The sequence below is a fragment of the Asparagus officinalis genome, chromosome 4 (genome assembly GCF_001876935.1).
Source record: "Asparagus officinalis chromosome 4, Aspof.V1, whole genome shotgun sequence".
Taxonomy (NCBI): domain Eukaryota; kingdom Viridiplantae; phylum Streptophyta; class Magnoliopsida; order Asparagales; family Asparagaceae; genus Asparagus; species Asparagus officinalis.
Genome location: NC_033797.1, coordinates 23,909,840 through 23,922,178, shown reverse-complemented (window position 1 = coordinate 23,922,178; position 12,339 = coordinate 23,909,840). Strand labels below are relative to the sequence as shown.

Here is a 12,339-nt window from a genome sequence, read left to right as displayed (position 1 = left end):
AGATCAGAGGACAGGAGGTCCAAATCCAGGAATTCCAGTAGCTCGAAGACTATCGAGTGTTGAAAGTACGGAAAAATCGGGCACTACAAGAATCAGTGCAAGAGTGCACAGAAGGAGTGGGAGGCAAAGACAGATGCAAATGTTGCTTCCACCTCAGGAAGAGATGATGCATTGATATGCTCTTTGGAGAACAAGGAGGAGTCTTGGGTGTTGGACTCTGGAAGATCATTCCATGCTACTTCTTAGAAAGAATTCCTCAAGAAGTATATTCCTGAAAACCTTCGAAATATATACCCTGGTCATGATCAACCGTGTACCATTATTGGCAAAGGTGTAGTGAAGATTAAGTTGAACTGGTCAGTATGTGAGTTGAAGAATATCAGGCATATTCTCGACCTGAAAAAGAATTTAATCTCAATAAGCCAGCTGGCTAGTGAATGCTACATTATGACTTTCCATGGTGATGATTGAGGATTTTAAAAGAGGCAATGATAATTGCCCGAAGTAAGAACACTAGTACCCTGTATATGACAGCAGGTACACGTTGTTTGATCTCAGTTGCAGCAGACAATGAGACTTTAAAGCTATGACATCAGAGACTCGGTCATATGAGTGAGAAGGGGCTAAATATCATACACACGAAGGAAAAACTCCCAGGACTGCAGTTAGTGGAGATGGATATGTGTGAAGAATGCATACTTGGAAAGCAGAAAAGAGTCAGCTTTCAGACAAGTAGCAGACCCCCTAGGAAGGAGAAGCTAGAGCTCGTTCACTCAAATGTTTGGGGACCAACCATCACCGCATCCATTGGTGGGAAACACTACTTCGTGACTTTTATCGATGATCACTCTCGGAAAGTATGGGTCTACTTTCTGCATTGGTGGGAAACACTACTTCGTGACTTTTATCGATGATCACTCTCGGAAAGTATGGGTCTACTTTCTGAAGCATAAGACTTTTATCGATGATCACTCTCGGAAAGTATGGGTCTACTTTCTGAAGCATAAGTCAGAAGTATTTGAGATTTTTAGGAGATGAAAAGCCATGGTCGAGAATAAGACCGGACTGAGAATAAAGAAACTCAGAACAGACAATGGTGGTGAGTATAAAGATACCAGATTCAAGAAGTTCTGCTATGAGCACGGGATTAGAATGAAGAGAATCGTGCCCGGCACGCCCCAGCACAATGGTGTAGCTGAGCGCATGAATAGAACATTGACAGAGAGAGCCAGAAATATCCGTATACAGTCAGGTCCACCAAAGCAGTTCTAGGCTGAAACGATCAGCACAACAGCTTACTTGATCAACCGAGATCCATCGGTTCCATTGGAGCACAGAATACCAGATGATGTATGGTACAAAAAGGAGGTAAAACTCTCACATCTCAAAGTTTTCGATTATGTATCTTATGTGCATATTAGTGATCAAGGCAGGAATAAGCTTGATCCCAAGTCTAAGAAATGCACTTTCATCGGTTATGGCGAAGATGAGTTCGGCTACCGTATTTTGGATAACGAAAATAAGAAAGTGATCTGCAGCAGAGATGTGATATTCAACGAGAAGGTGATGTACAAGGACACGCACAAGACAAATGACTTAGAGAGCGAGTCAATATTTGTAGATACAGGTGATGTCCCGAGTTACCTCTCGGAAGAACCCAATGCAGAAGGTCCTAAGCCAGAAGAGCCTGTTGGACAGAACGATGCGCAGGAGCCCGACGCACCAGCTCCGATATTGAGAAGATCTTCTCGTCCTCCTGTGCCTAACAACAGATACATGAATTATATGTTGCTGACGGATGGAGGGGAGCCTGAAAGCTTTGATGAAGCTTGTCAGAGTGGAGATGCGAGCAAGTAAGAGCTTGCCATGAAAAAAAGATGATATCTCTGATCTCTAACCAGACATAGAAACTAGCTGAGTTGCCCATGAGAAAGAAGGCACATCACAACAAGTGGGTGTATCGAGTGAAAAAGGAACATGATGGTTCCAGAAGATACAGAGCTCGACAAGTTGTCAAAGGATTTCAACAGAAGATCTAAGGAAGTAAGAATCCAGCGGATATGTTGACAAAGGCAGTGACCTTTCAGAAACTGAAGTTGTGCGCAACTTCAGTTGGCCTTCATGTATAGGTGATGAGGGTGGAGGCACACAGGAGAAGGTGTTTGTTGAGATAGCCTGTTGATGACGGTTTGGTCTCTAAGTAGGAGATTATTGGTTTAGGTGTAGACCAAACCTGCAGGCGACGAGCTTGAAATCGAGGCGAGCTCTGGCGACGTCGACGCAGTTCAGGCGAGCTCAAGCGTGGTACGGGCAAGGGCGAGATCCGAAGTCGAGCAAGCGAGATCGACGGCGAGCTCGAGGCGAGCTTGAGAAGATCGTTAAGCGAGCTCGAGATCGAAGTTCAGGCGTGGTCGAGGAGGACTACAAGCGAGGGGGGGCTCAAGGCTTGTGTCAGACGAGCTGAGCTTGAGGCGATGCAGCTCCGCAGGCGAGCTTGGGGGCGTTGCAGGCGAGCTCGAGGAAATCCGCGGGCGAGGCGGCTCTGCGCAGGCGAGCTCTTCACAGGCTGTCGACAGCCTCAAAATTCGGCCATATTGCCTCTTTTGCACAAAACCCCCCAAAGCATTGTGCATACACAACCCCTTTGCCCATTACAAGAGTAAAAATGCAATCTTTATCAAAAAAATGAGAGGATTGTGAAGGGGAGCTTACCCAAATCAAGAGGGGCTAGGGTTTCCCTATAAAAGGAAAACCCTGTGCCCTAGCCCCTGCTGCTTCTCCTCCTCCTTCTCGCGATTTTCACCCAAGCGGTGGCGGCTCCTCTTTCTCTCTCTGCACTTTTTTCTTTTCTCCAGCTCTCACGCGATTTGAGGGGGGGAATAAAAGAGAGAATTTAAGAGAGGGAATTTGTATTTAAGAGAGGAAATTAACCCTGTAGCTACAGTATTGGTGTTGTATTTATTGAGAGATCTCAAGTTTGAGATCTGCTCTTGCATTGTAATTTCTTAGATTAGTAAGAAATTAATTATGTGGCTCCCGAGGACGTAGGCAAGTTTGCCGAACTTCGTTAAATATTGGTGTACTTTTCTCTATACTGTGTTTCTGCTGTTGTAAGGGTTTAGCGTAGCCCCGGGTATTTCCCTAACAAGTTAACCCATCTTTCTAAAAAAAATTAACTTTCAGAAATTTCACTCCAAAAAATTAATTTGGGATATTCATGATCTCAAAAAATGCAGAACCCCTAAAATGAAGAGGGCGAAAAAAATCCAGGTTAACTTACTAGAGGAACAAAATACTTGGAGATTCGGTCCGCAAATTTCTGAACTGGAGCTTTTGCCAACTGTGCTGACTCAACAAGACGAACAATCTGTGAAAGAGTAGTCTCAGAACCTATATGTGTTACCTTCACATGCAACACGCCATTCTCATTAACAGTCCCACCAATTACTCTGTCACCCTTCTCCTTTGCAACAGGTCGAGATTCACCTGTTATCATGCTCTCATTGACATGGCTCTGACCCCATAAAATGAAACCATCTGAAGCCACTTTTCCTCCAGGCATTATTTTTATCACATCGTTCTTTTGTATCAATCGACTATCAATTTCTCTCTCGCTGAACATATTCCCGTCTTCATCATATACTAATAGTACTGCGGTTTCGGGCGTCAAGTCCATAAGCTTGGCAATGGCTTCAGATGTTTTCCCTTTGGCTAAGACCTCAAGATATTTTCCAAGCAGAATGAAAGAGATGAGCATTGAACTAGTCTCAAAAAAATCAGTCCCCACAAAATTTTTAGATGTTGCTGCTTTAAGCACAGAATAAAGTGAATAAAAGTATGCTGCATTGGTCCCAAGGGCGATTAGAACATCCATATTGGCAGCTCCTTTTCGGAGGGCTTTATACGAACCAATGTAAAATCTCCTTCCAATTATAAATTGGACAGGAGTCGTTAATATCCACCTGAAAATAACTCCAGCTGTTAACGAATTCACCACTTTAGTTTCTAAACAATGGTGGATTCCTGGGATATACATGAAGACCATAGATGAGAGAAACACTGGGACTGTAAAAATTAAACTCCAAAGAAAATGTCGATGATACCGCATAATCTCGTCATGTCTGTGAATTTCCTTTCCCCCTCCATCAGGGTATATCGAAGCTTGAAAATTTCCATATTTTATTGACTCGATAGCATCAATGAAGTTACGAGGACCTGTTTGGTCTGGTTTATATGATACAGAAATCTTTTGAAGCACAGGATTGATTTTTATGACATCAACCCCGGGGAGGGCAAGAAGACAATTTTCAATCATCTGTAGAGATTTTTCAGTGTGAACTCCTTCCAGCTTGAGATGTACGTTATTCATATCTTCTCCTGTGCTGATAAGCACAGCTTCAAAACCAGTATCTTCAACTGCCTCCATGAATTGATTAGCACTTACAAGCTTAGGATTGTACTGAATTTCTGCTTCTTCAGTTGCCAATGCTACCAAAGCTCTCTGGACTCCACAAATCTCTCTTAAAGCTGATTCTATAGTACTTGAACAAGACGTACAAGTCATTCCTTTTATTCGAATTCTGCATATTAGAGTAGAGTTTTCCCTTGGTTCTTGTTTAATTGACGCCGCTTGGAATCCAGCATCTTCAATGGTCTCTCTTATTACATCCTCCTGCAAAAGTGATCCAGCCTTGACATGAGCATGTGGATTATGTCCATAGAAAATAGAGACGGCTATAATGGGTGATGTATGTATCCTCTCTAAAAAACTATAACGAAAGTAAAGAAGTTTTCACAAGACATATGCATAAAAATTGCTATATTCAAAACAATAAATGGAAAGAAGAAGAAGAAGAAAGCTGTCACCTTAAAACACTGAAACACATCATATCGGTCTTAAAATGATCGATGAAACCTAATGTTCAAGATTTGCTGTTAACATTGCAAGAGGGTGTCAACTAGTCTGGATTCTATGATACACTGTATATGGCTGCCAATGTATTTAAAGACGTACACTGCATTAAAGATAATATTAACTGAACTAAAGTTCCCTAGGGAAATAAGATATGAGACGTGTATAAATTAACTGAGCCAAGAAGGGACCGTTAACTGAGCCATCAATAGGGCCATGTGAATTCACGATGGGGAATCGAACCCAGGCACTTGGCTGGCATAATGCTAAGCAACAACCACCTCGGCTCACCCCGTACTGGAACAAAATCTTGATTTCGCTTGGACATTTCTCCGAACAGGTTAGCTGCCTTTTTGAGCGCAGGCAGATTTATTACTCTTCCTTGAGCGAGTTCTTTGAGCTGGCGACAGTTTGCGTCCCCCTGCATCTTCTAAGGATTGATTCGGTTGGGGTTTTGAGGAGGGGAGACAATGAATTGGACAGGGAGGTACCTCTCTTAGGCTTCTTGTTTCGTTGGAAGACATCATTTTGATTTTTATTTTTATTTTTATTTTTTATTTATTTACTTATTGTCCCGCCCTGCACCAAACCGAGATCGATGTTCCTACGATTTCTACTCTTTATTAGACTGCGGGGCGCACAAACATGTGATTTTGATGCATCTCAAAGTTTCATAATGCTTTTGGAGATTCCCCGTTCTGCTTTCTCAGTTGCGCTTTTGTTTGGGTTAATTGCGGATAATACCCCGCGTAGTTCTATTGGTAGAGATATGAGCCCCCGAGTGAAAATTTTTACTCTTTTTCCCTCAGGGCTTGTTTGGATTGAGGGGAATGAGCGTGAAGGGAAGTTAGGGAAACCATTCACTTCCATTCATTTTGTTTGGGAACACTTAGAATGTGAAGTTAATTCACCCTAGTTCCCCTTGGTTCACCCCCTAATAGTATAAAATTTGTTACCCCCAAATTAGGGTGTAACCAAGGGGAAGGGAACTCCCTTCCTTTCCCTTCCCTTCCCTTCTCTCAGTTTCCCTTAACTTCCCTTCACCCCCTACAAATCCAAACAGGCCCTCTGGGGATCTCTTCGTCAAAAATCAAATTTATGTTTCCTGGAGTATAAAAGAGTTGGAAAATTTTCAGCTAGAAGATCTATCTGTAACTATAGAACTAAGAAGGGCTTATTAGCACTTGGGCGATCGTAAGGTGTCAATCGGCAATTAACCTCTTTATTTAAGGCTAAATAGCATTTAAATACCTTATACTTCCAATCACTTTGCACTTATACACTACTCACTTGTTTTTCGAAGCATTTATATACCCGAAGTTATTTAAAATTGGCATATTAGTACCTCTATCATTTAAATGTAAAAATTTGCACCCAAATATTCTCAATTGGCACTCACATGCTAATTGATTTTAAGTGTCACACAATAACATTTAGATAAAAGTTCACGTTTGCATAATAGAGGGTACTAATTTGCTAATTTTAAACAACTTAGGGTATATAAATTCTGCAAAAGACAAAGGAGGATATATATGTGCCAATTGAGTGAAACTATAAGCTATTTAAGTGCTATTTTTAGCCTTTATTAATTGCATTTTAAAAGACCTTATGAGGTCTAAGCCAAAGTGCTATTTCTACTTTAGACGCTTATTATGGAAATAGATGAATCAAATTGTCTTTGTTAGATAGTTTATTTTTTTAAAGCTTGTGGGCCCCACCACAAGTGACCTTAGCCTAACTTGTTGAAAATTAATCATAATGTGCATAGTGTTTTCCCAAACGCTATAAATAGACTTCAAATCCTTAAGGAAAATCCATTCAAAAAACAACAATCAATATATATATATATATATATGAGAAATATGGGTATGCTTGGTACTAAGCACAAAAAGTTGCGCTTGGTAGTGAGGTGTCAAAGCATATATATATATATGTTGTAAAATAGCTAGTGTTCATAGGAACATTGCCTATACCGAGAAGGTCTTATAGATCGAAGAGATTGTTGACTGGACCGAGAAGGTCTTGTAGATCGAGGAGATCGTTGCCTTGACCGAGAAGGTCTTATAGATCGAGGAGATCGTTGCCTTGACCGAGAAGGTCTTATAGATCGAAGAGATCGTTGCCTTAACCGAGAGGTCCTATAGATCGAGGGATCTTGACAGTACTGAGTTGGTGAACATCAGAGTACTGTACTACTGTTCCTGGAAGCAATTTGGCCTTGGGATCCTTGTATCGGAGTAGGCCAAATATTATTTTAAGCGCAACGTTTTACAAACGCACAACAGCTGAGTTAGAAAATTTTAAATTACTGCACTTCAGCTTTCTTTTCAGTTTTTGATATTTTATATCTGTATTATTCCATATTTAACCACAGGCGCCAACAATCTTAAAGCAATAATATGATCTACCATGGATCCTACAAGGACTCTTGGAGTGAACTGTCTTAAGTTAGAGAACTTTGACGGTTCCAACTTCAACGCATAGCTTCGGAAAGTGATCTTCGGGATATAACTCTTAAAAATCTACTATGTGGTCTCCGAGGAGAAACCCGACTCTAAAGAAGATTCTAAGTCTGAAGCCTCTTGGGCTAGAGATGATCACTTCTGCAGGAGTTATCTCCTTAACTGCCTAATCGATCATCTAACAGATGCTTACACCAACAAACCCTCTGCAAAGAAAATCTGGAATATTCTGGAGGACCAGTATAAGGATGAAGAGAAATTGTCCAAATCTCACCTCATCGGCAAGTTTCTAGATTTTAAGTTCGAAGATGACACTGAGGTTTTGCCTCAAGTCAAAGAGCTTGAAAAGCTTGTTATGAAGTTGAAAGATGAAAAACCAGTCTTTGTCAAACCTTCATTTCTGGTGTAATTTTTAACAAGCTTCCTCCATCTTAGATATCATTCTTCACTGACATTCGAAGAAGAAGAAAATAGGTGACTCTGTTTGATTTGAAAAGATTCATTCGAATCGAGGACGAGACTCGGACTCGCACGAAGAATGAGCTCATCGCTAAGCAGAAGGCGTCTACTAACATGATGGCTGCTAACTCTGAAAAGTGTAATAATTCATCTTTCAACAAGAAGAATAAGTTCTTTAACAAAAGGAAGAACCAGAATCCAAAGAACCTGAACGTTCAGAAGAAGGAGTTCAAGAAGAACGGTAAATGCTTTAATTATGGGAAGCAAGGATAATTTGACAAAGACTACAAAGCACTAAAGAAAGAAACTACACACAATGTCAATCAAGCGGATGATTGTGTGGCTATGATCTTCTAGGTAATAACTCCTAGTAGTAATATCTCTGATTGGTGGTTAGATACAGGTGCTACTTGTTATGTTTGCTCTAATAGAGATTTGTTCTCTTCTTATGTTGCTGCCAAAGAGAACGTATCAATGGCTAATCGTTCTGTGGTTCCTGTTCTTGGAACTTGGAATGTGGTGCTGACTCTCTCTTCAAGAAAGACTCTCACATTGAAGGATGTGAAACATGTTTCCTCAATTGCTAAAAACTTAGTCTCTGAAAGCCTGCTATGTGATGTAGGTATGAGGCTAGATTTCCAAGGAGGTAAGGCTGTATTATCCTTTAAAAAAATATATTTTGACAATGCATATCGTACTGGTGGCATGTATAAGATTAGTATTATTACACTCAACTTGGTTATAAATAAAGTATCGTCTTCTGCTTACTCCCTTGTATTATGGCATAATAGGCTAGGACATGTAAATTATAGAAAATTGTCTAGCATGGAGAAGTTAGGATTACTTCCAAAATGTGAGGGTAACAAACCTGAGAAATGTGAAGTTTGCGTGCAAGCAAAGCTGGTGAGGAAGCCATTTTCAAGCGTCACAAGGAACACTAACCTGTTGGATCTGATTCATTCAGATACTTGTGACTTCAAGAGCTTCATCACTCATGACGGCAAGAAGTACTTCATTACCTTTATTAACGACCATTCTCGTTTCTGCCACGTTTACCTGCTAAAATCTAAAGATGAAGCATTCAACAAATTTGTCAAGTTTCAAACTCAAGTGGAGAAGTAGCTTGGACTGCAGGTAAAAAGACTCAGGAGCGACAGAGGAGGAGAGTACCAATCTAAGGAGTCGGAAGTATACTTCAAGGAGTATGGAATCATTGCTGAAACTACTACTCTGTATTCTCCGTAATCTAATAGGATTGCAGAAAGGAAGAATCACACATTAACCAAGATGGTGAATTTGATGCTAATCACATCTGGTTTACCTACCCGCTATTGTGGAGAGGCTTTGTTGATGGCAAACTGGATTCTAAACAGAGTACCCTACTCCAAAACTGATAGTACTCCTCATCAGTTATGGTTGGGATATCCAGACTCTTTGGATAATCTCAAAGTGTGGTGGTGTCTCGTATATGTTCAAATTCCAGATATTAAAAGGCTAAAGTTCGGACCAAAGGCTAACAAATGTGTGTTTCTTGGCTTCTCTAAAGATAGCAATGCGTGCGGGTTCTTGGACCTTAGAACCAACTCCATCATTGAAGCTCGGGATGCAGAATTCTTTGAGGATAAGTTTATCAAATATAAAGGCTTATTGCTCAAAAAATATAACAGAGAATATTAGTACGTCAGATGCACAAGAGGAGCCAGTTTCGAGAGAAACTGAAAATGTCAATGATGAAGGAGTTACTGAACCATCTTCCAAGCATGTCAGGAGACAGAAAGATTTTAGAGACGACTTCATCACCTATAATATGGAAGGAGATCCACAGACTTTCCAAGAAGTAATGCAGACAACAGATGCACTTCTGTGGAAAGAAGCTATAGAGGATGAGATGGATTCATTGATCCAAAATCATACTTGGGAGCTAGTGAATATACCTGAAGGTGCAATGTCTATTAGTTTCAAGTGGATCTTCAAGAAGAAGCTTTATCCTGATGGTACTATTGAAAAGTACAAAGCAAGACTGGTGGCGAAAGGATTCTCTCAGAAAGAAGGTATTGAAAAGTACAAAGCAAGACTGGTGGCGAAAGGATTCTCTCAGAAAGAAGGTATAGACTTCTTTGATATCTATGCACCAGTTTGCAGGATCAAGGATTCTCTCAGAAAGAAGGTATAGACTTCTTTGATATCTATGCACCAGTTTGCAGGATCACTACCATTAGAGTGCTTATCATATGGGCAACGATTAAAATGTTCGTCATACATCAGACGGATGTGAAGACTGTATTTCTCAATGGAGATCTCACAGAAGAGATCTACATGGAGAAACCAGAAGGACTTAATGCTCTAGCTGGTAAAAGTTTATAAACTTGTTAAGTCTCTATATGGACTTAAGCAGGCACCGAAACTCTGGCATGAGAAGTTCAACGGGGGTGTTCGCAACAATGGGTATCAAGTTAGTGAATCTGACAAGTGCCTATACATCAAGGTCGTTGAAGAAAAGGTGATGATCATCTACCTTTATATGGATGATATGCTCATCATTGGGAGTGATTTAGAGATAGTAATATCTGTCAAAAAATTTCTTTCAGCACAGTTCAACATGAAGGACCTTGGAACTACAGACGTGATTCTCAGAATCAAAATCATATACTCTGAAGAGGGTATTGGATTTTCCTAATCTCATTATGTCGAGTGCATGTTAAGGAAGTATGACTACAATGACTTACTAGAACTATCAGTGCCATACGATTACAACAAGAAGTTTCGACTAAACACTGGAAGACCAGTAGAGCAGCTAAGGTATTCAAAAATCATTGGGAGTCTCATGTATGCGATGGACTGCATAAGGCCAGACATTGCATGCGCTGTAGGAATGCTTAGTAGGTTCACAAGTAATCCTGGAAAGCTTCATTGGGATATTGTCCAGAGATTGATGAGATACTTAAAAGGAACTACAGGTATGGGCCTATTTTACACTGGATATCTGGTTATAATCGAAGGCTATTCAGATGCGAGCTGATGCTCAAAACTAGATGAGTGCAGATCTACTGAAGGATTTGTCTTCACTATAGGTGGAGCTGTCGTCTCGTGGAAGTCTAAGAAGCAGACCATGATTGCAAGATATCGATGGAATCTGAGTTCTTCACACTCTGTACTGCAGGAGATGAAACTGAATGACTCAATTTTTTTCTCCGAGATATTCTATTGACAGAATTGAAAGGCGCAAATACTATCTATTGTGATAATCAGGCGGCGAGTGCTATGGCAACGAACCCGATGTTCAATGGAAAGAAGCGGACCATTCGTCTGAAGCATGGCTATTTGAGAGAGCTCATCTATCAAGGAGTTATCTCTGTGATTGACGTTCGGTCTTCAGAGAATGTGGCTGATCCTTTGACTAAGGGTCTGAAAAAGGATATTGTCAAAAGGACATCTACTAGAATGGGTCTTAAAGTTTTGTAAGTCTTACAAATACTTATCATTTATATCAAGTTTTTAGTTCAAAGCTTATGCTACTAATGATAAGATATATGGTTCAAAATTCAAGTAAGATTTACAAAGTTTGGTGAGTCTTACAAATACTTACCATTTATATCTAGTTATTAGTTCAAAACTTATGCTACTAATGACAAGATAAATGGTTCAAAAGTCAAGTAAGATTTGTAAGTAAAATCCTAAGGGGGGGTTCAAATTTTCTTGGATTAGTCGGTGTCTAAAGCAAGGTTTAAGGGTTACGTAACACGCTCCGTAAGGAACGATGTACTTAATTGACCTTTGATCTCCCTCTAGTACTATCCTTATATGGCTGAACTACCCGGGTAAAACTTTGATCTTTTTACCTATAATCCTATCATGAGAGAGGATGACTCTTAAGCCTTAATAAGTTCAAAGCATTTCGGATGCGGGATTTTTGATAGGAAACATGCCTAAAAAACTTACATATGCATGAGTGAAGATTTGGTCATCTCCTATGGTATCTTGCGGAAAGATACCTAGAGCCCTGGCAGAAACCAAGACATGCACAGGGCCATAAATGAGCAAAGCAAAGGCAAAGACAAGTGTGGTTCAAAGTAAAAACTACCACGGATGAGTTTGATCTTGTGTGATCGCTGAATTTTTAGACATGTACTGGTTCAAGTCTCTACGACATCATGCACCTATCTTTTATTCAGTTGGTCTAAGGTGGATTCAAGTTCTTACGACATCTACCTTATGCATAACGATTAAAATGACGATATCGTTACATGACACTAATTTAAAATAAAAAAAACTTGTGGGGGATTGTTAGATAGTTTATTTTTTTAAAACTTGTGGGCCCCACCACAAGTGACTTTAGCCAAACTTGTTGAAAATTAATCACAATGTGGGTTTTATTTTTCTTCAGCGATGCCAAACTCGAAGAAAAATTAGGATGTGGGCCCTACATGCATAGTAAAATAATATTATTTTATTAGTGTATAGTATTTTTCCAAACGTTATAAATAGATTCTAAATCCTTAAAAATAT

General features: G+C 40.1%; 1 protein-coding gene across 2 annotated transcripts in view; it reads right to left on the bottom strand.

Moving 5' to 3' along the window:
- LOC109836958 (probable copper-transporting ATPase HMA5) overlaps positions 1–12,339 on the bottom strand; it is a 52,321-nt gene that overhangs the window by 11,060 nt on the left and 28,922 nt on the right. The window contains exons 1-2 of one of the 2 annotated variants that reach the window (XM_020405022.1): positions 5,104–5,198; positions 3,281–4,672 (exon numbers count right to left, since the gene is read on the bottom strand). In XM_020405022.1, coding sequence (XP_020260611.1) covers positions 3,281–4,672; positions 5,104–5,130 — 1,419 coding nt within the window. In that variant the 5' untranslated portion in view covers positions 5,131–5,198. Of the gene's footprint in view, positions 1–3,280; positions 4,673–5,103; positions 5,199–12,339 lie in introns of those variants that run through there. The other variant, XM_020405021.1, reaches the window with a different exon arrangement.